The sequence below is a fragment of the Leptonotus elevatus genome, chromosome 16 (assembly GCF_054856555.1).
Source record: "Leptonotus elevatus isolate MCC_2025b chromosome 16, RoL_Lele_1.0, whole genome shotgun sequence".
Classification (NCBI taxonomy): Eukaryota; Metazoa; Chordata; class Actinopteri; order Syngnathiformes; family Syngnathidae; genus Leptonotus; species Leptonotus elevatus.
In genome coordinates this window covers 14620921-14647588 of record NC_141254.1, presented here as the reverse complement: position 1 = coordinate 14647588, position 26668 = coordinate 14620921, and the positions used below count along the sequence as shown (strand labels likewise).

At 37.7% G+C, this 26668-nt stretch overlaps 1 protein-coding gene across 6 annotated transcripts in view; it reads left to right on the top strand.

Annotated features, from left to right (window-relative positions):
- Nucleotides 1–15285, top strand: part of LOC147160907 (seizure protein 6 homolog) — a 96435-nt gene extending 81150 nt beyond the window's left edge. Inside the window, exons 7-18 of one of the 6 annotated variants that reach the window (XR_015097408.1) lie at nucleotides 48–214; nucleotides 300–494; nucleotides 2353–2491; nucleotides 8931–9127; nucleotides 10609–10803; nucleotides 11094–11285; nucleotides 11509–11703; nucleotides 11871–11909; nucleotides 12012–12120; nucleotides 12201–12297; nucleotides 13605–13685; nucleotides 14893–15285. Coding sequence is in view for 2 of the 6 variants with exons in the window: in XM_086098720.1 (XP_085954846.1) it covers nucleotides 48–214; nucleotides 300–494; nucleotides 2353–2491; nucleotides 8931–9127; nucleotides 10609–10803; nucleotides 11094–11285; nucleotides 11509–11703; nucleotides 11871–11909; nucleotides 12012–12120; nucleotides 12201–12360 (1588 nt within the window). In the remaining 4 variants the exon portion in view is untranslated. Of the gene's footprint in view, nucleotides 1–47; nucleotides 215–299; nucleotides 495–2352; nucleotides 2492–8930; nucleotides 9128–10608; nucleotides 10804–11093; nucleotides 11286–11508; nucleotides 11704–11870; nucleotides 11910–12011; nucleotides 12121–12200 lie in introns of all 6 variants that reach the window. The other 5 variants (XR_015097407.1, XR_015097406.1, XR_015097405.1 and 2 more) reach the window with 5 other exon arrangements.
- The last annotated feature ends 11383 nt before the right edge of the window (nucleotides 15286–26668 follow it).

The window sequence follows — 26668 nt, the reverse complement described above, 5'->3', positions numbered from 1 at the left end:
ATTTATCTCAAGGGTAACTTGCATCTATTTTCATCATCCTTTTTTAGACTGCTGATTAAGAACGGCAACAATATTGACTCCCCTCCGGTGTATGACTCCTATGAGGTGGAGTATTTGCCCATCGAGGGAGTGCTGAGCACAGGACGTTATCTGTTTGTAGAGTTTACCACAGACGGGACGCTGACCTCCACCGGGGCAGCCATCAGATATGAAGGCGAGTTTATTGTGCAGTTTGCCAGCAAAACACTTGCGTACGCTACTCAGTTGTCACTGTGAATTTATTTTTTTATTTTTTTCAGCTTTTGCAAAAGGAAAGTGCTACGAGCCTTTTGTGAAGTACGGCAATTTCAGCAGCAGTGACTCCACATATAGCGTCGGGACTGTGGTGGAGTTCTCGTGTGACCCCGGTTACACGCTGGAGCAAGGCTCTGTGGTCATCGAGTGTGTGGACGCCGAAAATGCTCAGTGGAATGAGACCGAACCGGCCTGTAGGGGTGAGCTATCTGATTTAACCTTTTTGACTCATTTGGAGGCAGTTAAATTACGTATAATTGAGTGAATGACCCGAAGCTTTTATTTTATGATTCATCTTTGCAGGATTTAAAGGAAAATCAAAGAAACACAAAATACATTTATATATATATATATATATATATATATATATATATATATATATATATATATATATATATATATATATATATATATATATATATATTTATTTATTTATTTATTTATTTATTTTTTATATATATATATCAAACAATTAAATATTTAATCAGATTATTCACATTTTAGAATTTTGATTAATCACAATTAATTCATTTAAAAAAGCTTTTTTATCAACCTTTTTTTGCCCACCAAATTTGACGAGCACCTGTTATGTGCTAATTATTTTTACATTTATTGTTATAAGGACGTCTTCAACATTTTTTGATCCACTGCAAGCTCTCATTCTCCTCTTTTTCTAATCAGCTAATTACTTGCATAATTTAAAATGGACAAAAAAAATGACCCCAGTACTAAGTCATGTTAACTGAATTTGGTTCTGAGGAGCTAGCAGATTTAACGCTACTAAACCACACATACGGTTTGCTTTTTCAATCTACACTCGCAACACACTGACCTTATCGTAAGCCACTGTAGGGTGAATGCTCATTTTGCAACACAGCAAAATTGAAACGCTCTCCCGTAAAGCTCAGCCCGGGAAAACAAGAGAAGAAAAATCATTTGCACCCCCTGGGGCCACGGTCACCTTGTGGTTTACTTGTAGAATGCATTTTTCCCCTATATGAAGTAGGATGCATGATTCTCATGTTTTACTTGAAGTTAAGGTTTTAATATGATTTTTTATAAATGTAAATGCATAATGTAAACATTGATTTTTTTAGTAATGCTCATTCTGTACTGTGATCAAAACCTATAATAAAAAAAACTGACTTTACCTAGAAAATAGTGCAATTTTGGTTAATGTTTTTATTATGGGTGTTGAATTGAAGTGAAATTTCGCTTACTCAAATATAATAGGTCTGGGTTGTGCAACTTAAATGTTGCAGTCTGCACGTTTTTTCCCGTCAGTACTACTGAGGTCACAAACACACAACACACACTCCCTAACTAGATGTATGACACAAATGCATGAAATATCAGATATGGACCAAAAAATTTGAATATGTGTGAAATACATGCTTTTAATATATTGCTGGCATCAGACCAAAAAAATCTTGTGCCTTTGATAATACATTTCTCAATGTATAAAAGATCCACTATCCGAACCCAACAACTAAGGTTTTGAAGCAAACAGTGAAAAGGGCTCTTGCATAAAAAGTACTATGTAAGGACAGTGCATAACTGTTGAACAAGAAAGCAATATTAAGTGCAAGAACTCATTTTGTGCATTTTCACAAAAATCAACTCACTCAAAATTTTAATTTCATTTGTCTTGCATATCATTCCAAATCCGCAAAACAAATTATTAAGCCTACTCACGTTATAACTAAGCAATGCCTGCCATCTAATGATGATTGGTAATATTACTTTTTAAAACGACACACGACCCCTGCATATTCACAGTTTGGCACCCATGGATTCACATATTCGCCATTTTTCCTTTTTCATTATTTTTCTCCTAATATTTAATCGCATTTTGGATTCTTCCTGTTTTTTTTCAGGATTGTTTCCCTCCCTCGTTTTCTTATGCTCTTTGTGGAAAAAGTAACTTAAATGTTAATAATTTTTCGGGTTTATTGAAACAAAAACAAAAAAAACAAAAGAATGACATACTATTGAAGTTGTGCCATCACCTGTAGTATTAATACATTTCTAAAGCTTTGTCTGTCTTTTTTTTTGCAGCTGTTTGCAGCGGTGAGATTACCGACTCTGCCGGCGTGGTATTGTCTCCTAATTGGCCCGAGGCCTACGACAAGGGGCAGGACTGCATCTGGGGCATCCATGTGGAAGAGGACAAGAGGATCATGCTCGATATTCAAGTGTAAGTCGCTGCACCTAAGTTTACGAGTGGAACCTTGCACATAAAGGTCTCCGAGGTCACCCTGACCTCAAGACGTTAAATAAAGCATCTCCCGACACAAGCGCATGCCATCTCTTTCGCTTCACTTTCTCTCGCCCACACTTACACCGACACACCATGACAGGCACATGGGAAAGTGTTTCTGTAGTTGCAGCCGCTAATTAGATTTTTTTTTTTTCCATCCTCTACATTAAGCATTCTGCCTCGCTTCCAGCACGTTCTCCGACCAGATTAGCTAGTAAGCCGTGCTGCTCTCACTTCCCTGGTGTGTCTCAGATTTGGCTTTGAAATGAATATGCTCTGGCAGTGAACTACCCTGAGCCACTTATCCGGCCCTCCCAACTGGAACTCAACACACATGCACACAGATGTCAACATTAGACATCAGCACGGGCGCACATCGTTTCTCCTTCACCTATTACTCTTAGGCTAACGTCCCCGCTAACACACCGATTCCACTCATTGAGATATTACCATAATGTTTAAAGAGCACATCATAAAACATGCTCCTCATATTGCTGCACTCCACGAGCAAAGAAAAAACAAGTGATTTTTCATCAGAATGATTCTCGTTTTGTGCAGGCATATATGGCAAAAAAAATAAATGTATAAGTGATGATGTTATTGCCTGAAGCGCTTGCACACACGAGGGCACAGCGAGGTTAAATTTAAACCAGCGGGAATGTTGCCGCAGGCTGCAGAAAAATTGACTCGCAGACAATCCCTATCACAGGCTATTGTTGGTTATTGGGCATGCTAGTCATGTGCGCATTTATACGACTGCATTCCTGCATACGACTACAATGATGTACATATTCATATTTGTCAAATAAAATGACTCACTAAATTAGTTTAACATGCGTGAATTAAGTCTTAGTCGATATCTTCACAGCATTTTGAGAAGGTCGACCAATACTAGCTTCAAAATGTTATCTTCAGCTTTGTTTCATGTTTAAAATTACACGTACAATGGAATTGGCTCTCATCCCAAAGGTTGCGGGTCTCAGCCTTCAACATATCTTTTTTTATTTTTTATTATTTTTTATTTTTATTTTTTATTATAAGACCAGTCAACAAGCCAATTTTTTGGACTATGTGTATGTCAAACATTCAGCTAACATAGCCATTCATACGATAAACTAATTAAAAACTAATTTAACAGTTAAAATCCTTCTTATTTACTTTCACATTTACGTTCTCATTCTCATCCGCATCTAATAGGCTAGCAGGCGTCACACGTTTTCGTCATTCCAGAACTAGAACTAGAACTACTTCCTGCTTCCGTGTCTAAGAATCATGGGAAATGCAGTCCTACTAGCCTAGCGCTGCAGTCAGACCGTACACGAGCTGAGCGTTTCTTGCGACATTATAAAATGTGGGCCTGCGAGGTAAATAGCACAGCCAAGTTCCAAATCAACCGACTTAGTTCTGCTGGATTGTCAACCGAGATAGCATTTAGCATTAGCTAAAATAATAACACAACCACTGGCCATCAGTTTGGCTGGTCAGTGGTCACCCTAGCGAAGCCGCTAATGAATAGTGCCGATTAATAGAAGCTAACGCTGCTAATGCTAATGCTGAAAACTATTAGTGATGGACTCCAGCCATCATTTGAAAATGGCAAATCTTCACCACAAGGACTACAGTGCCCTGGTGCAATCTTGCCCATATTTGGATGTGATTCTATAGCAAGCAACCAGGAAATGAAAGTGAAGTCAATCAACAATTTTGGATGTGCCTTATAATGTCAGCATGCTTTCGAATTGAACACATTTCCATTTGGGGGCGCATGTGTGAGGGTGACACAACACATTTTCAATAAATGGGTTCGACAACAGGGCGCGTCGCATTGCTAAGGGAAAAATTCACAACTCATATTTACATACATTTCAGAAAGTTAACTAAAAGAAGATTTACTTGTTGTAATTTCACACTTGCTTTTTGGGCACATGCCAAATTTGTATATACAATTAAAATGTCCTTCTATCCATTTTCTATAGCGCTTCTCCTCAATTGGGTTATGGGTGTGCCAACTTATATGTTGGTGACACCATTGACTGTTGCCAGTCAAATACAGGCCATACATAGACTGACAACAATTCACAATGAAGTGCGATTTATAATGTTCAATTGTTCATGTAACCCACAATGATTTTTTTTTTATGTGATGTTGAAGAAAGCAATTAAGTGTAGCCTAAAAACAAACAAAATGCAAACTCCAAACAGAAAGGGCCACTCTGCTGCCTGTGGATTTCGAGTTTCTTCCATTTTCACTTCCAATGAAAAGAGTGACTGTTAATGTCAATAACGTTTCCATATCAGGCCCACAGATCAAATGTACGTTACAAGATAGCATTTGATTCAACTCAAATGACTTCAGAGAGGCTTGCATTACATTCCCTGGAACATTTTTGTAATTACGACTGATTCATATCGAATGTTCAAAGTCAATCACTTCACCTTGGTGGAGGAAAAAAAAAATCCGTAAGTAAATAACTCGGATATGAGGTGAGCTGATTTCCATACAGAGTGTTAAAGGTTGCCGATGCTTGACCCTAACAGCATTTTTCTTATCTTTACAACAGAAGAAAATTAGTGGGTGACATTTTTCTTTTTTTTTTTTGGTCAAATTTGTTTGCTCCTGTCACGCATGTTGACTTCACAAAAGGCTCGTGAATGGTGAATGACTGCTGTCTCATTATTAAAACGAGAGGGGGGGGGAAGCCAGTCCACACCTCCCCACGGTAATGAGAACATTTTCCAAATTATCATTCATCACCGTGCTTGCGCTGGAAATGACAGAGGAGCAGCGTGCATAATGAGCACTGATTAATTTAGGCCAAACAGGAGGGCTGGCTCCCCACTAATTAGCATGGGGGCAGACGAGGGGTTGCAGCTGATCTGCACCTGCACAAGGTTTAAGAAAATGTTTCCCAGTACTGTATTACACAATAGGGAACTGTTAATAAGGTTTTCATTGCACGTATTAGGCTTAGGGAGCCCTCATGTGGAGACTGGCACCACTACAACGTCATCTGCAAGCATCGTTTGAAAAAGAAGCCAGCGATTTAGTTGTCAAATAGGAGAACAATTACAATCGCCTTTTCAAAACACGACACTGAAAGCAATTTCGATTCTTTCGGATGCTTCAGACCATCTGTTATTCAAAAATAGATTTGACCTTTTCAAAAAAAAAAAAGACCCCTCAAGATAAACACGCAAAAAACCAAGAACGCCATTGAAGACTAAATGCAAACCTTTTAGAAAATTGGTTTAGCATGAGAACAAATTGTCGTGAGAGCATGAAATTACCGTAGTTGAAAGGGTATCAGTCAAGGCAGTCAATGGCTGGTTGCTATAGTGAGGCCGGTTGAGTTCAGTGGCTGGTAGTGTTTAACTACTGAATGATGTGTGGAGTCTCGGCTGAAGGGCACTTTGCTTTCGCAGCTTGTGTTTGTGTCGCTTGGAATTGCAAAACCAAGATGACAGTCATTTGACTTGACCGAGGTGACAATTTAAAGAGCTATCAAAATGATTGGGCAGATGTGCAAGGCAGTGGCGTTGTTACTTGAGTTTTGTTCTCTAAAAGCTCCTAGATTACAGGTTTTATTGTAAATTTATTGTCATTTATTTGTGACACAATTCCAATGAATAGAAAAGGGGAAAAGCAGGAGAAAAACTGAAAAAAGTGTCAAAGTAAATTTTTCCTTGAGGTTAGGATACTAATCTACTGCTAAAAAAAAAAACAACAACAAAAACAAATCAAATCTTGAATAAAATATTCCATCTGGTAATCTTTATTGATTTATAGTGATAAATGTAATGTAAAAATGAGAACTTGATTTTTGAAGTGAATAATAGAGTAGTGGATTCTAGTTGTACACTCTGGGTCAAAACTAACCCAATATTGGTTAAAAATTGGACTGACTCGATACTTGAGTCAATTTGAACCTATTTCCTTTTATTTATTTATTTGAAACAAAACAATAAAACAATAGATGGGTCAAATTTACTCAAGTATTGGGTCAGTTATTTGTGACCCAACTGGTTTACGGGTGTACTGTACACTCTAAAAACAGTTGGGTCAGAAATAACTCAAGCTGTGTCAAAAAGGGGCTGTCCCAACTTTTTGGGTTACTTATTTAACCCAAAAAGTTGGGTCAAATAAGCAACCCTCAAAACAACAACTGGTGGTGGCAGCCCCAAATAATTTTTTGTACAAAAACACAGAAATTATTTTGTTTTGTGGGTATTTCATTTGACCGAAGTTTTTGGCCTATTTATTTAACCCAAAAATTTGGGACTGTCGCTTTTTGACCCAATTTGGGTTATTTTTTACCCAATTGTTTTTAGAGTGTATAATATCTAGTACACTTCTCTATTTGAATCTCTGCCCTGGTCTTCTTGTGTAGAGTTTGCATATTCTCTTCATGCTTGTGTGTATTCTGGTATGCTAATGTTTTTCAAGAACATACGTGTCCATTTACGACTAATTTGTCCTTTGTTGTTAATGTGAATGTTTTTTTTTTCTGTATGTGCTCTATGTGGGTTGGCCTGGATCAGTTCCTGGACAATGTCGTCCACATAAGTAGATCGATCGTAACCAAATGTGTCGCTGGGACTCTCGGTTGGATTTAGGCGTGAGGGCAGGCCAGCCAATAGATCACAGGGAATCCTGAGCCAGGAACTGTCAGATGCTCAGGGCATTGTGTTGTCATGGTGAAGCAGCCACGAGCTGACCTGCTACAAAGCAAACACGACACCAGTCTTGTAACTTTTTCGACATATCTCGTGTGTACCATTCTGGATTAGCGGCCCTACCTTAGGAACATCTGTGTGCTGCCTGCACCACCTCATGCTGCCACTTATGGTTAAACCATGTGTAAGACAGAAATGCTTTGACCTGTGAAGTTGGATCGACATCCATGACTAAGCAGACAGCTGCTGAGCTATTTGTTTAAATTGTGTCGAAAGAAACTCCCCACAGAGGACACAATCCATTGTTTTGCATTTTATTGTTTATTGTGCCATATAAAAATCACAATATAAAGTGTCCTGGTTGTTTCAACATTGAGTTTTCATTGAGAAGGATGAAAAAAAAAATGTTTTGGTGCATGTGTCAATGTGAAGAAAAAGAAGAAATACACCAAAACACCCCTGCCATATGTTCGAAAATGCGAGACCGAAGCCAATCGGAGTCGATAAGATGGTGAGCTGAAAGATACGCATTGTCTGGGGTGGCCTGATTGTTGTGAGACCTTTGTGGGTTGATAAGGTTCCACGGTGCGTTATAAGCTTTGTTAACATTGGCTGTGGTCAAGACAGAACTTGAACTGAATGAAAGTGTGAAGTCGGGAGATAATAAAAAATGCGGAAGGAAAAATATCACTTTATTCATTATTGTATAAAGTAAGCCTCGATACAATGGCTAGTTGACATCGGCCTATTGTTTTTTTTTTTCTCATTTGCATCTGCCAGCATGTTTTACAATATTTTCACATATATCGTTTTTTTCCTTTTCATTCTTTCTTTTTCTTTCTTTTATTTTAGCGTGACTTTATGTCTGGGGATACGCACATCCATGAATCCATACCGCGTGCGAATAATTGATTGGTTCTTCTCAAGTGGTGCAGGTTTTCACTGAAGGCTGCATTAGAATGCTGGAGGACGCTAAATATGTATTATTTTGCAGTATTTCAATGTAAAGTCACTTTTTCCAAATTGTTCCCTAACGTCAATGAAACAAACTGAAGTGGTGCTTTGCAAGGAGATGAGAAATGACGTGGTTGAAATTGTGAATAGGAATGTGGAGAGTCGGTTTTCTTCTAAATATCACGCTTCATGTTAATCACTCAATTCACATCACCATGTGTGAACTAAAATTAAATCTAATTTAAACAAAATATGCAAAAACACAAATCATGGAAATCTTCACCAATTAATACTGGAAATATTATTTTTCATTTCTAAGTAAACATTTAACTACCATCCACTAAAATAAATGACAAAAAAAAACGAATGTAATTTGTATTTCACCTCACAGCTAAAGATAATGATTGAATTCCAAAAACCCTCTTTTACTTATTTTCTTACTAAAAATAAATGAATGTACAGATTTTTTTTAAAATAACCCTCGTAGCATATTCACAATGTATTCTTCTTCTTTGTGTTTACTTGAGCAAAACAATAATTATATGCTCTTTATCATGCCTGGATATGTTGCTGGGATGGCAACATACTTTTTGATCTAAATACGCTTTTCAGGATTTAGAGGTCAGCATTTTTGTTAAACCCACCCTGCCTTAAACTAATTGTATTCAATTATTCTTTTAATTTGGCCTTAAATGAGAAGCGGAACTGATGAAGTCTGCTTATCGTTGTATTTCCATGTGTATCGTAGACTCAACTTGGGGAAAAATGACCTATTGACCTTCTATGATGGCGATGACCTGTCAGCCAACATTCTTGGACAGTACAGCGGCAAACGTCCTCACTTCAAGCTCTACACGTCCATGGCGGATGTCACCATACAGTTTCAGTCCGATCCCGCCACCAATATCTACGGCTACAACAACGGCTTTGTGGTCCACTTTTTTGGTAAGATTTAAATACCCAAGAAGAAGCCCAACGTGTGCACACGTAATTCCGAAAGAAAGGTGTGGATGTTCCTGTTGTTGTTTCTGTTTGTCTGGCTCAACACAAGTGTGCTGCGTTCGATAACAGGAACACAATAATTGGGTACACTTAATTGCGGGCTGCTTTGCCGGATGCTTTGTGTTCTTTGCCATGCGCCATTGTGCATCAACCGGTGCCAAGCCGCCTGCTGCGTTCCTCGCGGCAAACATCGCAAGCCTTTGTTTACATTCGCGTCCCGAAACACTTTAGTTTTGTTCACATCGAATTCCTTGCGTTTGTATCACCTGCTGTTACATGATATTTATTTTTTCATCCTTTAAGAACCACGTCTCTCTTCCCTTCAAAATAATCGCTAATGCTAAGTATTTTAATGTGTGTATGTACCATCTTTGGACCTAGTATGTCATTTCTGAGAGATGTAAATCGATCAAGGTAAACATCTAGAAATGTAAGTCTTCTTTATTTAAATGAAAGCAACTGTTAACAAACCGCAAAATTAAATTAGAACCGTGATTCATCACAATTTTGTGATTCTTATTTCATTATCGATGCCGCTCAGCAATCCAAGGGAATAAAAGCATACAGATCACAAATGCTATTTACGTTATTGTCATTATATCTATTATCATATGATACGATAATGCAAAAGATGTTTCTAACCTCCTGATACAGATTTTATCTTTAAAACAAAGCTGTTTTCTATGATCTTTTCTCCATTGGTTTATAGCCCAAGTTGACACTAGCAGTTGAAAATCACAGAAGAACTCCCCTACAATATTAGACAAGGCCTGTAGCACATTACATACACGACTACTAAACGTTCTTCACACAACCAAAAGCGCAACATCTAAAAACATTAACAAACAGATCAACTAAAGACATTTGCAAAGTAAAGAGATCAAAAGTAGCTTATTAAAATTACTAAAACTAAAAAAAAAATTATTTGTGTGCAGCATAACAGCTAAATGCCGCATCACCATGTTTACTTTGGAACCTGTACTCCACTAATAGGGTTTAATTTAATTTAATTAATTAAAAATAACAATTGTACGATAATGCACATATTGGAATAAAAGCAAACAATATTTGTGAATTCTTCATGTAATCAAGTAACGGAGGGAAACAGTCTTATATGAATAAAAAATAAAAATAAAAAATAAAAATAAAAAAAAATATATATATATAATAAAATAAAGGGAATAAAATAGCTGCCAATAACTCTATATTCTAGACTTTAAAAAATACTCAAAAGATCCAGTAAAAAAAAATTTTTTTTCAGTAGCAAGGATAAAAGTAAAAAACAACAAAATCGTACATAGCATTATTATATGTTGTCCTACTTTTACTCAGAACCAAGTGGAAATGCTAGCATAGGCTAGGAAAAGACACAATTATTCATTATCCACCCGGCACACTGCCTATTTCATCACCAATGTCCACAGAGGTGCCGAGGAACGACACCTGCTCTGAGTTGCCGGAGATCGCCAATGGCTGGAAGAGCACGTCGCACCCTGACCTCATCCACGGCACCGTCGTCACATACCAATGCTACCCTGGATTTGAGATGGTGGGCTCCGAGATCCTCATGTGCCAGTGGGATCTCAGTTGGAGCGGGGATGTGCCGAGATGTCAGGAAGGTGAGGAACACCCTGACGCCCATCAAGCGACGAATGATAGATTTGTCGGAACTAGAACTTTATTTGTTATAATATCCAACACAAGCTTAGCCAAAGTACCCGAATAGTATCTGCATCAGAACAGCAGTTGTCGCGATTACACCGGATCTAAGGTTGAGGTTACTGCAGTTCATGTTCCTATTCAGTGCTCAGCCTAACAATTTTTATCGGGCTTATTTCCTGAAAGACAGATTTATAGCACCGTGTACAATAAGAACCTCATAATATTTGCCTTTTTTTTCCCCCCCTAGTGGTGACATGTCAGGACCCTGGAAATGTGGAGCACAGTCGTCGGGTGAACACGGGCACCCGCTTTGCTGTTGGATCTTCAGTGCAGTTTTTCTGTCATAAAGGTTACATTCTGTCAGGCAGCAGCCTCCTTACCTGCTACAACCGAGACTCGGCCAAACCCAAGTGGAGTGACCGGCTGCCCAAGTGTCTTCGTAAGTCCTATGCTAAATATTGCATTACTCACTTGATTTATTGACGTCAATATTGTTTCTTAAAGTATGACTCTGAGCAAAACCAGATTTTTTTACTTTGTCTGTAAATGCCAGCTAAGACCTACAACTTCCTGTCAACGGGCAAAAAAAAAAACACTTGCAATGAAGCCCCCTATCTCTTGCTAAGAACTGCAGTCGTACTTACAAATATTTCGGTCTTCAGCTGAAAAGTACGAGCCATGCAGGAACCCCGGTGCCCCCTCCACCAGTGCACAAAGTTCTGCAAAGGCCTTTTACCAAGCGGGCGAGATGCTGACCTTCTCCTGCCACCCGGGCCACGAGCTGCAAGGCGAGGCCACAATCTACTGCATCCCCGGACATCCGTCACAGTGGAACAGCACGCCGCCTGCTTGTCGAGGTAACGAGCACGTGCGGCAAACGCTTTTCAAGCTGACAATTTCATGAGCTATTGATTTTCATCGCTGCAAAAAAACGAGATTTTGTTTCAGCGCCCAAGTGCGACGTGCGCTTTGTCTCACAACAACAACAAAAAGGAGCAAACGCGGACTAATTGTCTCTTTGCAGCTTCCTCGAGTCGATATGTGAACGAACACAAGCCGGACGGTGAGTTATGCTTTGAAATATGGCAACAACAATGCATCGCTATTAGTTGTGTGATACTTTGTAGAAATAATGTTATTTGTGTGCGTGTGTTCTGCCCCACAGTTGTCAATACCGATTATGGCATTGAGGGAACCAATATTACCCTCGCTGTATTTATTCCAACTACAATTATCTTGATGGTTGTTCTTGGGATTTATGTGTGTGCTACAAAGTAAGCAGTTGTACTCAACATTTGTCGCACGGCCTTTGCAAATGAATGCGTATCACATGATGCTCCCTCGTTTCGTTCAGACTCCAAGGGAAGTCTATCCGCATGCCAACGCCATCGCCGCCGTACGACAACATGGCAGAGGAGCCCGCCTTCGACAACCCGGTTTATGACAGAGGAGTAAGTACAGATGTGGTGACCATGCAAGCGGTGGACTCACAAAACACCAGCGTGCTGTCCTGAATCATCCCCCCTGTCTGGCTGGCCATCTCGTTGTCATCTCATGTTTCACCACAAGAGGGCAGTCACCATTCATCTTCCCATCACAGTTTTCCATCAGCAGCAAGCAATGGAGAACAAATTGGTACTGTATGTTCATTGATACGGGATTACAGGGGTTCGCAAACTTTTACACCCAAACATAATACTAAGCTCTCAAAGTACCACCTAAATAAGAAAAATAGTTATGTGGCTTTAGTGTTGGAAGTGCTCATCAAAAATGTAAAAAAAAAAAAAAAAGATTCAATTTAAAATATATTGCGGATAAAAGTTAAATAAAATATTTAATTATGAAAACCTTAAGTGAAAAATCTAACTGCAGTAGGCCTAAATACAATTAGATGTGCAATTTCTGGAGAAACTGCGTGTGAAAGCTGAAGGCTAATATTTGAATGCATGTGGAATGAGATGGAAGCTTTATTATCATTTTAATGTGAAATGTCATTGAATAGAATGGATGTTAAATAATTAGACAATGATTATTATATAAAATTGAACTTGGACTAAAATTTGCTCCAACCGGATACGAACCCTGGTCTCTCACCCTGGTCATTGAAGATGAATGATGATTGTATGTGTTTAATCCAGATTTATGTGATTAAGTAATGCATGATATGATATTTAGTTTATATATATATATATATATAAACGTTTTAAATACAGTATACCCGTGTATAAAATGTTAAATTGTGCAAAAACTGTAAGTACGTGGAATGAGAAAAATATAAGCCCGCTTGTTGTGAATTTTTGGACCATGGTGAAATTAGAACAGTGTAAATCGAATGTTGTTTGTGGAAGTTGAAAGAGGTCAAAAATGTGAGGAGAGGAAAAAATTTGCGGAATAAAGAATCGGGTATACATAAGTGTGAACCATTAAACTATACTGGGGATGAAATTATTTCGCATAACTCTCGAGGCAACCCAATGAGAATCACCGAATTTCTTTCTGTCACCCATTTCATTTCCGTTGTCTCAATCCTCCATTATCTCCAACATGGTAAGTCGAATTGAAACTTTAGCAGCGATTGACGTTCGTATTTTATTGAGAGAGGTCGGTCCTCAAATGACACCGTCGTCGTTCTAACATTATTTTAAATGCACCGTCCCATTTGTCTCCATGATTTCCCCCTCAGAGCAGAATGTGTTTTTTGTTGACGTGTGTGATGGTTATAAAGCATCCGCTCCAATGCTCTCCTCTTCTCCTTCAGCACTGGCAGGCACATTCTAGATACTAAAGCTGTCATCCTGTCACTATGTTCATGTTGGCGCCACTTCACAACAACTATGAGGTGAGATCTCCGGCCGTTTGCTGAGAGCACATCTAAGTCACTTTTCACCTGAGCCGCCAGAGCACCATTTGACTACCTCTTCTAACCTGTCACAATGTTTCATGATCTTGTTGATGAAAATTGGATGCCGGCTTCAGACTACTAAAGTACTCCTTGGGTTATGTCATGTCTCCAGAGAAAAACATCTGTACGATCCACATAAAAATAATGAACAATGTCTTTGAATTACATTTTTTTTTTCAAATAAACGCCTTTGATAACAAACTACTAACATCCCTGCAACAGTACACACAGCGTCACGCTACATACATTTCTTACTTCGATCATAAGCACGTCAAATCGGATTATTTATTTATTTATTTATTTTTAGGAAGAATCAACACCGCGTGGGACACAATTGTGAAGTGGAACAAAATGGATATGATATTTTAAACTTTTTTCTACAAATAGACAACTGAAACTGTAAAAATCGTTCACCCCCTTTTCTCTCAGTGCAGCCAACTGACTCCAGAAGTTCCCTGATAATGATGACACTTTTTGCAAGGCATGGTATATACAGTAGTTACATGAATTATTATGATGATAAATACAACTGGATATAGGACAACAACCCCCCCCCCCCCCCCCCCGCACACACACACACACACACACACCCAAAAGCTGCTTTATTAAGTTCACCTGCACAATTTAATAACAGCCAATTCAAAATCTGTATCCAAATTCTGCTGGGCAGTTTTGACTGAGGTGTTTATTATTTGTTGTTGGGTGTAGTTTGCAGTGGCTTCAAAAACGCAGGTGTAACAATTAAAGTGCTCCATGTTGGATGTGTCAGAATCATACCGAAACCCTCGCATACATGCAATAATTGATAACAATACTGCTTTTCTTGTATGGAGTCTAATGTCACGTGTTTGCAAAACATAGATGAAGGAACATGTTACTCGCAATTAAAACAACTAATCAACCTATTAATAACATCTGTGTATTTATTCAAAATTTTATTTGTAATATCGTTTGGTCTTTTGACATATGCGAGCACGGTGGCATATCCGCATTCGCGTATGGCTGGCATATTACTTGGCCTTTGTATATAATACAACTAAAGACAGATTCTTTGTATGTTGTACAAACATGTATAAAAAAAAAATAATGTTTCACAGATTATATCAACTGCCCTTTGACTGATTTGTGTGTCTGGTCTTTACAGGACTAATGAAAAAAAAGATTAAGAGGTGTCAATTTAGAGACCTTGAATTGCTCAAGCTTTGCCTTTTGGGATCTCCCTCTGCACTGTTCATCTTTTCCTTTGAGGATATTGTAAATATGTCTTTTCCCAAGGTTGACTCTGTGAATCTGTGGATCGCCATGGTGATATTTTTATAAACTAAACTGCTTATGACAGAAGGTGATCACTTGATTTTTCTGTATTTTTGATGCCCTAACTCAGTAGCAGACCTTGAGGGGGAAAAAGGGGGGCTTTTGTTGAAATCTGTTCGATACAAATTCCTACCATCTAGCTTTCTTTGTCAACTTGCCGATATAACTGTATTTTGTTTGCGTGTCTGGATCTGCTCTTTGTAAATAAACTGCCTGTCCAATGCATGTGTCTCCTTTCTGACTATAACCAGAAACGTCTTACCGAACATATAGTCATGCAACAACAACAAATGGTATACATAGAGTCAAACCATACAAAAACTTAACCATACATCATCCTTAGTGATTATTTGTTGCACGAGAGTACAAATGATTTCAATTATACAAAAAAAAAAAAATATATATATATATATATATACCTTAATAAAGCCATCACCTAATTATAGGTAGGATATACATTTAATTACATGGATTTCAGAAAGAGTTCATTCACTATAGACCAAAATCTGACCATGTGATAGTGAAGTTTATTCTGGATTTACACATTAAGTAAAGTAAATAACATCAGGCTGTTTCAGGAAAGAAGAGGGAAATAAAATATCAAGTTACATTAATAAAATATGGTGTTTTTAAATATCGGGGGGAAAAATACAATGCCAACATTGCGGTAATCAACATAGTAAATAAAATGCCCATAAACAGACTGAATTAACAGCCTTAAGAGTGATGTATCTTATGATAACGATGTAATAGTAAAAACATATATATATGTTTTTGTTCTATATCTAGCTATAACAAGATGATAAGGTTTAATAATATAATATTGTCAATAGAGGACGCTATAGCTCTGCTACACTGCTGACTGTGGACGTTAGACAAAAGACAAAAATTCGAATGAAAATATTCATCATAAAATGAGAATATTCTGTGATAAAAGTTTTTTTTAACATGAGATGGATAAATATATTATATTTATAAATATTTAGTTATGAATGAGTAAAGTTGGCGGTCTGGCCTCAGACGTACAAATCTCATTACAAGTTTGACATTGATATTGAGTATTTCCTTGCTCTGCCGTGGTGTTTAGATCATTTGTCAACTTGTAACGCCATTTGAGATGCTTTTTGTAATTCAAGGATATATGAATACATTTGACTTGACTTGGTCTGATTCTGTGTAAATGCCGTTCAGTGCGAAACAAACACATTGGCATGTGCCGTGTAAAAAAAAAAAAAAAAGATTTAAAAAGATCATTTAATCTTGCTTATGATGTAACTGATTTATATAACAAAAGGTATACAACATGTATATGTGCACATAAACACATCTATAGCCATACAGACTTTTTTCCCCCCATTTCTCTATGCACCTTAAGCATTAACATACTGTACCACCAGGTGGCAGTCTACTACCGAGACACGCATCCAAGCAGGGAGCCATCCAGTACATCATGACAAATATCATGCATAACCGATGTGGTCTGACGAGGGCCTTCCGTTGTTCACAGTGGCTCACAATTAAAATGAGACCAGCTCACAATCCAGAGGAGACCTGAGCATGGCACTTAATACAGTAGACCATTATAGACCTCCCGCTAAGTGTGTGCAGCCTGGGGGGCGAGCAGAGCAGACAGTACACTTTCCAGGCGCTGTGGGATACATTTTATGAGACATCATTTAATTTGGGCTAATGACTCGTTCAATAGTAGTATTTAGTAATAGTGCCCCTGTGTATGTGTTAATTCTTTACAAACTGTCTCAAAATTAGGGCAGATGTGTTTATTGAGAACACATTTTAAACTTAATATTCTTTGTCTTAGAGCAAGCAGAGTTTATTGTCTGTTTTCTGTGAGTTTAAAAAAGAAACGGCAAAATACAGAAACTCTCCCAATATTTGAATAGCCTCCAATTTTGGAGCAGTATTTAATTCTCTCCAAAAATGTGACTATAACGTCAAAGTTGTTTTAATAACAATGTTTTTACAAACAAGGTCTCTTCTAAGAACTACAAAATGTTATGTTCCACTGAATGCATATCATTCTTTTTTTTCTTTAAAAAAAAATAAAATAATGCTCTTTATAATTTTTGGGATTTTTTTTTTCTTCTAATTTTTGAAGTAGAACTCGAACAGATCAGAAATTGAGAATAAAACCACAAACACATGCAAAGTGTGGTTGTTGAGCGTATTTTCTATGTGTTTCTGCGTCATTAACATATTTTCTGTTAAAGTCCTTTAATGTAGTACACGTGTCTAAACTACGGCCCAGGGGCCATTTGCTAACCCTAACCCTAAACCCTACATATACTAAAAATGAACAAATAAATAAATAAGTACATTGTGTCGAAAAAATAGGCACCTCTACTACTAAATTGGTTTGTATGCTGTAGAGCCAGATATGTAAAGATACAAATAAACTGTTTTTTTTAACTTCAAAAAGTGCGGTGAATAAAGAAAATTAAATTTAAGACATTTCTTCCATTTTCTGCTCTGTGTCCATGTCTGATTTACAGAATGAACATTAATGGTCATCTTTCTAAAGTTTTTGTTCTGAATATGGAGATGGAATTTTGTCACTGTTCAGTGAGAGTATGGACCTAGTCCAGTGAGATACAGGACCGAGGCAACCCAAAAATCTTGAAAATCCTCAATTATTTGACATATAGCAATATGAAGATAATATGAAGCAATTTTTCAAAATAGCTTGAAAACATAAACAATTGATTGCTTTCTTGATTGATTGATTTCCGTGCTCTTAACAAATTCAAGTGAAACCATTTAAATGTGGCCCTTGCATCCTCCCATTCTGTATGCGGCCCTCATATGAAAAAGTTTGGGCACCCATGAGTTCGACTTACTAAAAATCTTGACGACTGTCTATTATGTCAAATAATATAGCTGAGTTATAGAGCAAGTTCATATTTCCATTCTATGGACAGTGTACAAAAAAAGTACAAAAGCTATTTGAACAAAAACAAGGTCAAAAAACGTACACTAGCTGACACAATCCTCAAATTATAAAAACCTAGTGTATATTCCATGCTCTTTCCCACTCAACACAATGTTGAAGGTCATGTTGGTCCAGTGGCAAAAAACACAGTATGTTCTGTAAAACTTGATGCTTTGTGCGGAACCGAAAGATCTGTATGCAAGTGTGTGGTTGCGAGTCTGTGTGTGGCGTACATGACGGGAGGACGGGGGGCTTTATACGAGATGTTTTCCTTCCAGGACGCTGAGCATGTTTGAGATTGAGAGCTCTGAACAGAGGGGGGGACAAAAGCAAGCAAGCCAGAGGGCGGAGGGGAGCGGATGAACCGGTGAGATGATAATGCAGCATGACACCTCTGAAATGAATCCCTGGTTACCATGGAGAAAAAGCGGGATGAGCCGCTCTCTTAGGAGCCTCAATAAAAGCATGTTGTAAATGATGTTTGATTAGTATTTTCAACATGTTCCTGCACGGAAGAGACGTTTTTTTGTTGTCAGCTGCCGCTTCTATTGTTCTTCTCCAGCCCAATATTAGGAGACAAAATAAACTGCAATTGCCAGTTTATATCTTACATATGTGATCCGTAGGATGTCTTTGAGTACACAGGAAGGCATCCATGAATAAAGTTTATGATGAGTAATTATTGGCTTTGCATTAAATCTTTTGAGTAAATACATTGTATGGAGAAATCACAACAAAAGCAATTCTGAATAGCAAATCCGTGCAAAAAATACAATCTAAATTTATATTCTGCCGAACCATCGAGCACCCGATCCTGTTTGCTCGAGGCTTAAGGCTGAAGAATGTGCGTTCCACATTCCAAATATAAAACGGGCGCTGGGACGTATTCATGACACAATTATTCACTTAAGCACCTCAGCATATTAAACAGGTTCCATCTTATTTGCCAATCAAATTAATGACTTCTTTTCATACATAAATGCATGGCAAGTAAAATGATGTTTATCTAACAGCAATATGATATTATTTGCACATTAGAAATCCTAAATATTGATGTCACCGCTACAGCATTATTTATTACATCAATTCAGCGTGCGAAGATAGAAATACCAGAAATGAGCACGGCTAACATTTGCAGTTTGCCGTCTTACATCTTTAAAATGATCCATCCATATTCCCAGCAACACGACTGTAGTTGAATTACGATGTCCCTTGTCACCGCAGCACTTTAAATAACCATTTATTTTTTCCCGTCCTGTACTTCGTTTATCTCTAACAGCCCATTCACCAACTGTCAAATATCAGCAACAGCTAAGCTCAAAACTAAAAACGGTCGCAGACAGTTAATATTCACTGTCTGATAAATCATCCCCAAAAAAAGCTGATACAAAGTGTTCAAAATCACCTTTTGGACAATAACCATTTAGAAAAATTGTATTTCTCACTCCTTCCTTCGCCTTTTTAGCTGTCTTGTCAAAAAACAAAATGGCCTCCTCTTGGCAGCTGACTAGACTGCTAACCATCCACATCCTCTTCAATTTGAGCACAACCTTCAACATTATCTTCCATCAAGTTCTCCTCAACAGTATTACCTCTACTGGAATCTCCGAGACACCCGGGACTGGCTATTCGCATTTTTTTTTCTCAACTCAGTGTTAAAAAAAAATCATTGTAGTGGCTCATCCCCACTGACGATTGGCGATTAATGAATGTTGATCACGCCACGCTCACTTTCATCTGATATTTCGCTGATGACCCGTTCAATAATTCTATAAAAGAATCAAGCTGCCATTGACGCCAAATTCAATAGTAATTAGAGTGAGATCATTACTAAGACCAGAAATGTCAAGCAAACAAAATTGGATCCACTTACTGTCACTGTTTGAATTATAGTAAAATAGTGTCAAAATTGCTAAAAAAAAAATGGGTATAAGTGTACCTTCACACATTTCAACAATTGGGCCTTGGCTGAAATGGAAGGATTTTATTTTTCAAATATTATATATTTTTTTTATACATCTCTCTTATTGAATATCACATGCGATGATGCAAAGACTGCTTATATGCACCCCCCCTTTCTTGTCTCAACGTCCTCTTTGTGTCTTGTGTTGCTCACTGCTGATGGAAGATGTTTGACATAGACAGATTGCCCAGGCTCAGCTTAAAGTGGCTTGCTTTGCTCCCCAAAAGCACCGGATCATTGGAATCCATCATGAATACTACCTCTGATTTCCACATATATACGGATCATACCATAAACACAATAGACAAAAACGGAACAAAAATTGGACTTTTGTCTAAAATGGAAAAAAGATACATATGCGAAAATTATGGAAGATTTGATGATAAAAGTGTGATAATGGCACATGCATGGAGGCACTGAATTCTTTGCATCTAATCATGGCGTGAATACTGGGGGTTTGCCGGTTATGTGAAAGGAGGAATTTATCATTATTGACTCGTACCTCCATCCCTTGCTCAACCCGACTTCCCTCCCTGCCGCTGACATAAATCATGATTTCCCCTTGCAAGGATCCTCTGTGCCATTCGAGGAACAATAGCCCGCTTACGTCGGTTTTGCTCCCTTTATATTTTATCTCCGCGCGGTAAAGCATAGTCATTATCAAACGTTCCTGATTTGAGGGCCTCGAGGGTGGAAGGTAAAAAGTTTGTGTCGCTGCTTAATTTGGATGCATGAGATGCAAAGAGGAGTAAACAGCGCTCAGTTTGCAGAGCTTGTGCATTTGCATCCTTGTTTTTTTTTTTTTTTTTTTTTTTTTTTTTTTGGGTGACCACCGGAGAGAATCATAAGCAGCAGGAAATGGAAAGAAAACAATGATTATCATGAACAAGCGCTTACATATGTTTGTGCTCATCACATCCAAAACCAAAGATGTTTGCTGCTGGTGCATAAATACAAATTCCTGATGTGGAATTTAATCGCAAGAAAATTGGATTTTTTGTTTTGTTTTTATTCGATAACACAACAACAGAAGCATATTAACATGAACTTGGACAACTTGTTAAGATAATTTTGGATAATTTTGCATATATGATGTGCTAACTGATCCTCAGTTCATAATCTAAAATCAATCCAGAAATACTCCATTTGGAATATTTACACTTTTTTGAAAGGGTGTCAGAGAGCCAGCATATCATACAAATAAGAATGATTATCAGCACCTGGAACCTAAAAGGTGATAAATATTTCATTTTAATTAAACATGAAATATTAACACATTCCTTAAAATGTTAATCACGTGACTTGATTGATCGCTTTTCGCCAAACGTATTTCCAAATGACTATCATTAGTCCCTTTCTGTTTCAACTGCAGCAAAAATTATGTGAACATAATTTAATCAACATATGTTTCATATGAAATATATAGAAGGGAAAGTACAGTCCAAGAATGTCATTTTGCAGTTTTGCCATCCTATATATATTCTGCGTAAAACATCATTTGTAAATACTAATTTAATGGCTAAGAACCTATCACTGTCTCGTTGGAAAAATATGCCAACTTATTAATTAATTTTGGATATTAATGTTGATGTAGCCTTACTTCTCTTAATGGGCTAATGTTTGATGATATTTTGATTTCATGCAATGCTGCTCCAATTATACGGACTACTATAATGTACTTTTCCTCATATATCTACGTTAATCAGTGTAATACTGGTAATTACTGCTACAAACAGAACATCCATACATTTGGACTGTTATGGCCACTGTTGTATTCAGTCAGCGTTTCATTTTATTGCAACTCGACGAGCAAATGAATATAGTTTACGACCACAATGGGTACTTATTTAAGTCAAACATAATGAAGTATACACATAGAAGTGTATATAACCATTGTAAGAAAAATGACTGCTGATTTAATGAGGCTCAGGTTTGAGGCCCATACATATTTTGTCTGTAATGATAAATAAAAATGATTTGATGATTTGTTCCCATGGTCAACTTTTGATTGACTTACAACTAATAAACAGCGTATTACGCCTTTTTCCCCAAAGTCAGTTGAGATATGCTCCAGCTACCGACCCTGAAGCGGTAGAAAATCAACAGATGGGCACTATATTACAATTACATTTTCATTTGTAAATGTTTTCCAAAATAATGCAATTTTATGGTTTATGTTACATAACCACAAATATATTATTTTGTTATTCAGACTGATTTCATAGAGCTCAAGACCTGTGAAACAAATTGTACTCACATTATATGATAAACACTGTAACGGTCCAAATGTCACAACATTGCCCAAATAATCAATAGCTAATTGTAGTGTGATGATACTTCAACGCTTACAAATTAAACATTGTATATGTGGAGTTTGGAGCACAAATAAAAACACAACGAATAAGACATGAAGCTAATCGAAGGAAAATCAGTGTGGAGGATTGTGATATTCAATAGTGTGAGTGGCTCTGTATCATGCTAGAGGGCATTAACCCATGGCTAGCTTCAAATTAATAGCATATATTATCTTTAAGGCTAAATTTACCCCATCAATTTAAACCTCCAGAAAGTGATTTTAATTGATACTGTTTCCCAAGTTGACGTGTCAGATGTGCTTGTTTGTTACCTAAATAACCGATTAGATCTGACCCACTATATATCCAGAATACCTACCTGTTATGCGATTATCATAAAATAATAAATCTCACAGGTTGACCTAAAATTTTAATCATTCTTGTAATGTCTTTATTGTGGCGGTGTATTTTTCGTTTTTATTTGAATCTTCTTATGTATTTAAGGTAAATAATTTAAAAGTGCACATTCGGGCTAACCGAAAACATTTGTACCGTGTGGTGCCAAAATTCAGTGTTAAAAAACTATGCTGATACTCCAAGTGGTTCAATAACAGCTTCAAATTTACTTTGGGTGCACCTTTTTTTTTTTGCCGTTTTCGGTGGCAAATCCAGGTCCAAGTAAATCCAAGTAAAAACCCTGCCACAATTTGGCTTAAGCCCCAGGTGCTAGCTAGCTATCTCCCTAGATAGCTCACATGGTGCTTGTTTACCTTTTAGGGAGCTAGCTAGCTAGCTAGCTGGATTTGCCATCTCTGGTTTTCGGCAAAATTGCCCTAATGATAAGGGCCTAGCTAGCCAACGACAATGTGCATGAAAGTTGGCCCTTTGCATTAGCAGGACCTAAGAAGTAGCTCTCATTTTCAAAATGGTTGGGACCCCTGTTTTAGATGATAACGGTGCACGTTTTGGTGACCTCAATATCATCCAAAATAACCAGAACGTTTTATCCAGCTAAAACAGTCTGGGATCAAATTCACCACAAATATTATTGATATGTTGCACAGCCTTAGTCCATTTTTTATTGTATTTTTTATTTATTTTTTTAGCAAAATGTAATGTCAGAAAGAGCCTCACTCAAACTAGACGGAGAAAATATTACTGTAAAAGCTTACCTCGTGGACTACTAGTAAGGTTAAACATTTATTTTGATAGACTTAAATCGCATGGCACAGTTTAATGACAAAATAACTTCCCATCAAACTCCACAAACTGTTTAAATAATACTTGGCGGTAGCCAGGCACTGTTAGTAAATGGTAGCGCTATTATGGATAATTGGAGGTGGCTCCAGCATGTTGCTTTGCCGTCTGCTTTCTGTGCTCTGTCTCCTCGCCTCTAATGGCAGCTTACAGAGCGTTTACCCATCTAACTGCTGCAATCATGCTATTTATTTAGAGGAACAGTACAACACATTTAATGGGAACAATATAGGCTTTTCCCTCCTGTGTTGGAAAAAGGGTGCAGATGAATTGTTGGCTAGATTGGTGCTAGACTCTGTTCCTTAACAGGTCCAATTTTGTGAGTATAAACAAAAGCTGAGGGGCAGAGTGCTGCGTCACTCCAAACAAAGGTCTGACACAGACAGGTGAACAAAAGCCAACAACAGGAAATTGATTGGTTTGAAAAAGGTCATTTGAGGTAACCTCAGGTGGAAAGTTGCACGCACTATATTGTCCACTTGTAGCAGTCTACAGGTCACAACTTTCCCTCAAATTTTTAGCATTTCAAGGATGACATACTGATAAATAAATGATAGCATTGTATCTTGAGGTTGGCATTCCTCCTTGGCTTGGAATCCAATCTAATCTAAAAGTTATTAAAATATAAACTAATTAGTTCCTTATAGTTGGTGGAAATTAATGTTAAACTTAAAAAAAAATTTTTTATACTTTGTATGATTTCTTATACTAACTTTATCTGTTGAATACTGCTTTTGTTTTGTGTTTTCATTTTTACTGTATAAAGTAATTTTAACCTTGGTATGTTTCCGTTGAATTCATTATTTTAGGACCCCAGGAAGACTAGCGACCACTTTGTGGAAGCAAATGGGGATAAATAAAGAATAAATTCCGTCAATATTGACGGTAGGTCCATCAATCCGTCAGTGACGGATGCCCATTTTGTTGATGATTAACGATTGAAGAAAAATTGACGCACTAAGCAGATGCGGGTTTTCGTTCATCAATGTATTTATTCATCAATAACCAGGTCAGTACTAACGGATTTTTGCTGGTTTGAAATAATGACGGATTGATGATGACGGGTGTCCCGATTGTTGACGGTCAAAATTAATTGTCGCGTCCGCCACTGCTTATATATAATAATTATAATCATGTTGCCTTGTTTCAACCAATGAATAGGTTCCACAGTATTTTCATAGTTTTATAATTTTTTTCTTTCATTGAAATATTGGTATAAACCTTTTATTGTATCGATAATGAAATAAGTCTAAACATACAAAGAATAAGAGGTATGACTAGGTAGGGGGGTTTGCGGCAGCGGGGGGGTTGTCACGTAGAATCTCAGTTCTGTTTGCGTTGACAATTGCCGGTTCTCGGCCTCTAATGATGGCAAAACAAACAAGCGGGAGTTTCGCGACAAGCTCAGTGTGTGTCACTTCATCATTTAATAGCATTTTGATTGCTGGCTCTGCAGGCGCTGGAATTATCAATTGGATGGTGCCGCTGCTCTTGTGCTCTCTGTTATTGGTGTACCATAGATAATGCATTATAATAACAATCAAGTGTTTTGTTTTTCAGACATATTCGCTTTAACTGCCATTTTATGTACACGCAATATTGCACGCTTTGGTTTCCAGGCTGAGAATGGCCGATTGTTAGAAAGAACGAAAAAAAAAGATAATGTAGGCGATCCCATATATTTCTTGACAGGGAATAGAATAAACTTGCATTTTTTTTTCTCCTCATCATTACTCAGTTTTTAAAATTCTACTTGACCAAAGCCTGATTTTCTTTTCATGCATGCGCCGCTCTTTGTATCAACATTGACCTTTGCTCTGTCAATGGGAATGCCACAGCTGCTCTTTGTGATGGCACAATGCAGAAGTGCTCCAGAAAGGGTTGTCTCTGCCAAACCACAGATCTTCAAATGTCTTCATTTACATGATAGTGTCAACGCAATGTCCCTCCCACCTCACTGGAGGACCAAACTGGCGAACTATAGCATGACACGTGTAAGTGTGAGGGGAGACAGAGGTTATCAAAAAGGTATATACACCCAGAGGAAAACAAGGTCATTGCACTCCCAAAATACAGGAGAATAAGATTCATCATTTACTATCATTGGGGGCATAGTTTTTTGAATTTAAAAAAGTATGGGTGGATGGATTACAACTGGAGATTTTAAACCGTCTACCTTGTTCATCTGTCTATGCATAGTGCCAAGAGGAACCATTAAATTTCCCTCCACTAAATAGTAGACAGTATATAATTAACCACTTTTTTTGTTAGAACGTAACGATAACGGTGATACTGCGGTATCGCAAAAATAAAAAATGGCTACAGTATCGTCATTGTCATGTTACGATATTTAAAGTAGTACATCTCTGTCAAAAAATTACTTTTTACCCGCTTCGGTGGAAAAAAATTGGGAACTACATAGACCATGATACTTGACATGAGCCAATAGGAACGTAACGAGTAATTCAAGATAGCAGAGAGTGGCAAACCTACTGGCATGGATTCATCTAAAAACTCCATGGTTGAGATACAGATACAGAGTCATCTAAATTAGTCGATTTGCTATTGATCGGAATCCAAATCGTTCTTTGTTGACACACACACGGACGGAATTTATCTCAGCAAACCAGCCACTATAATAAAATATACATTAAGGACAGGACAGTCATCAAGCAATATTAATTGTAGCTTTGAAAAAAACATCTTGCCTTGCAAAACTGGTCAAAATCCATTTCAAGTCAGTTGATAGCTTGAAATATGCATTCATTCCATCTGTAAGGCTACCTACGGTTAATCTCATGTCTGCGTTTCATTTGCACATGCTGAGTGTAAGGTTCTGCACTTCATCCTGAAAGCCACGAAGGCGGCTCAATGCTCGGCAAGACTCGGTAACACCCATTAAGGGCAGGGGGCCTTTATATACTTTCTTGATCCTTCATTCTCTTTCATTGGCTTTCCCCTCCTCCTGCCATGACGGCGTGATTAACCATCAGCAGCACAATGGGGGCACATGTCCCCGTGGCCACGGACAGTTCCCTTAGACCTGCGAGTCCTAATAAGGATTAGGCAAGAAGTTAACAATGAGTCCTTCAGGGGCCGCTAATACTATTCCACTCAGTGTCACTTCTCATCCGAGGCTATTCAC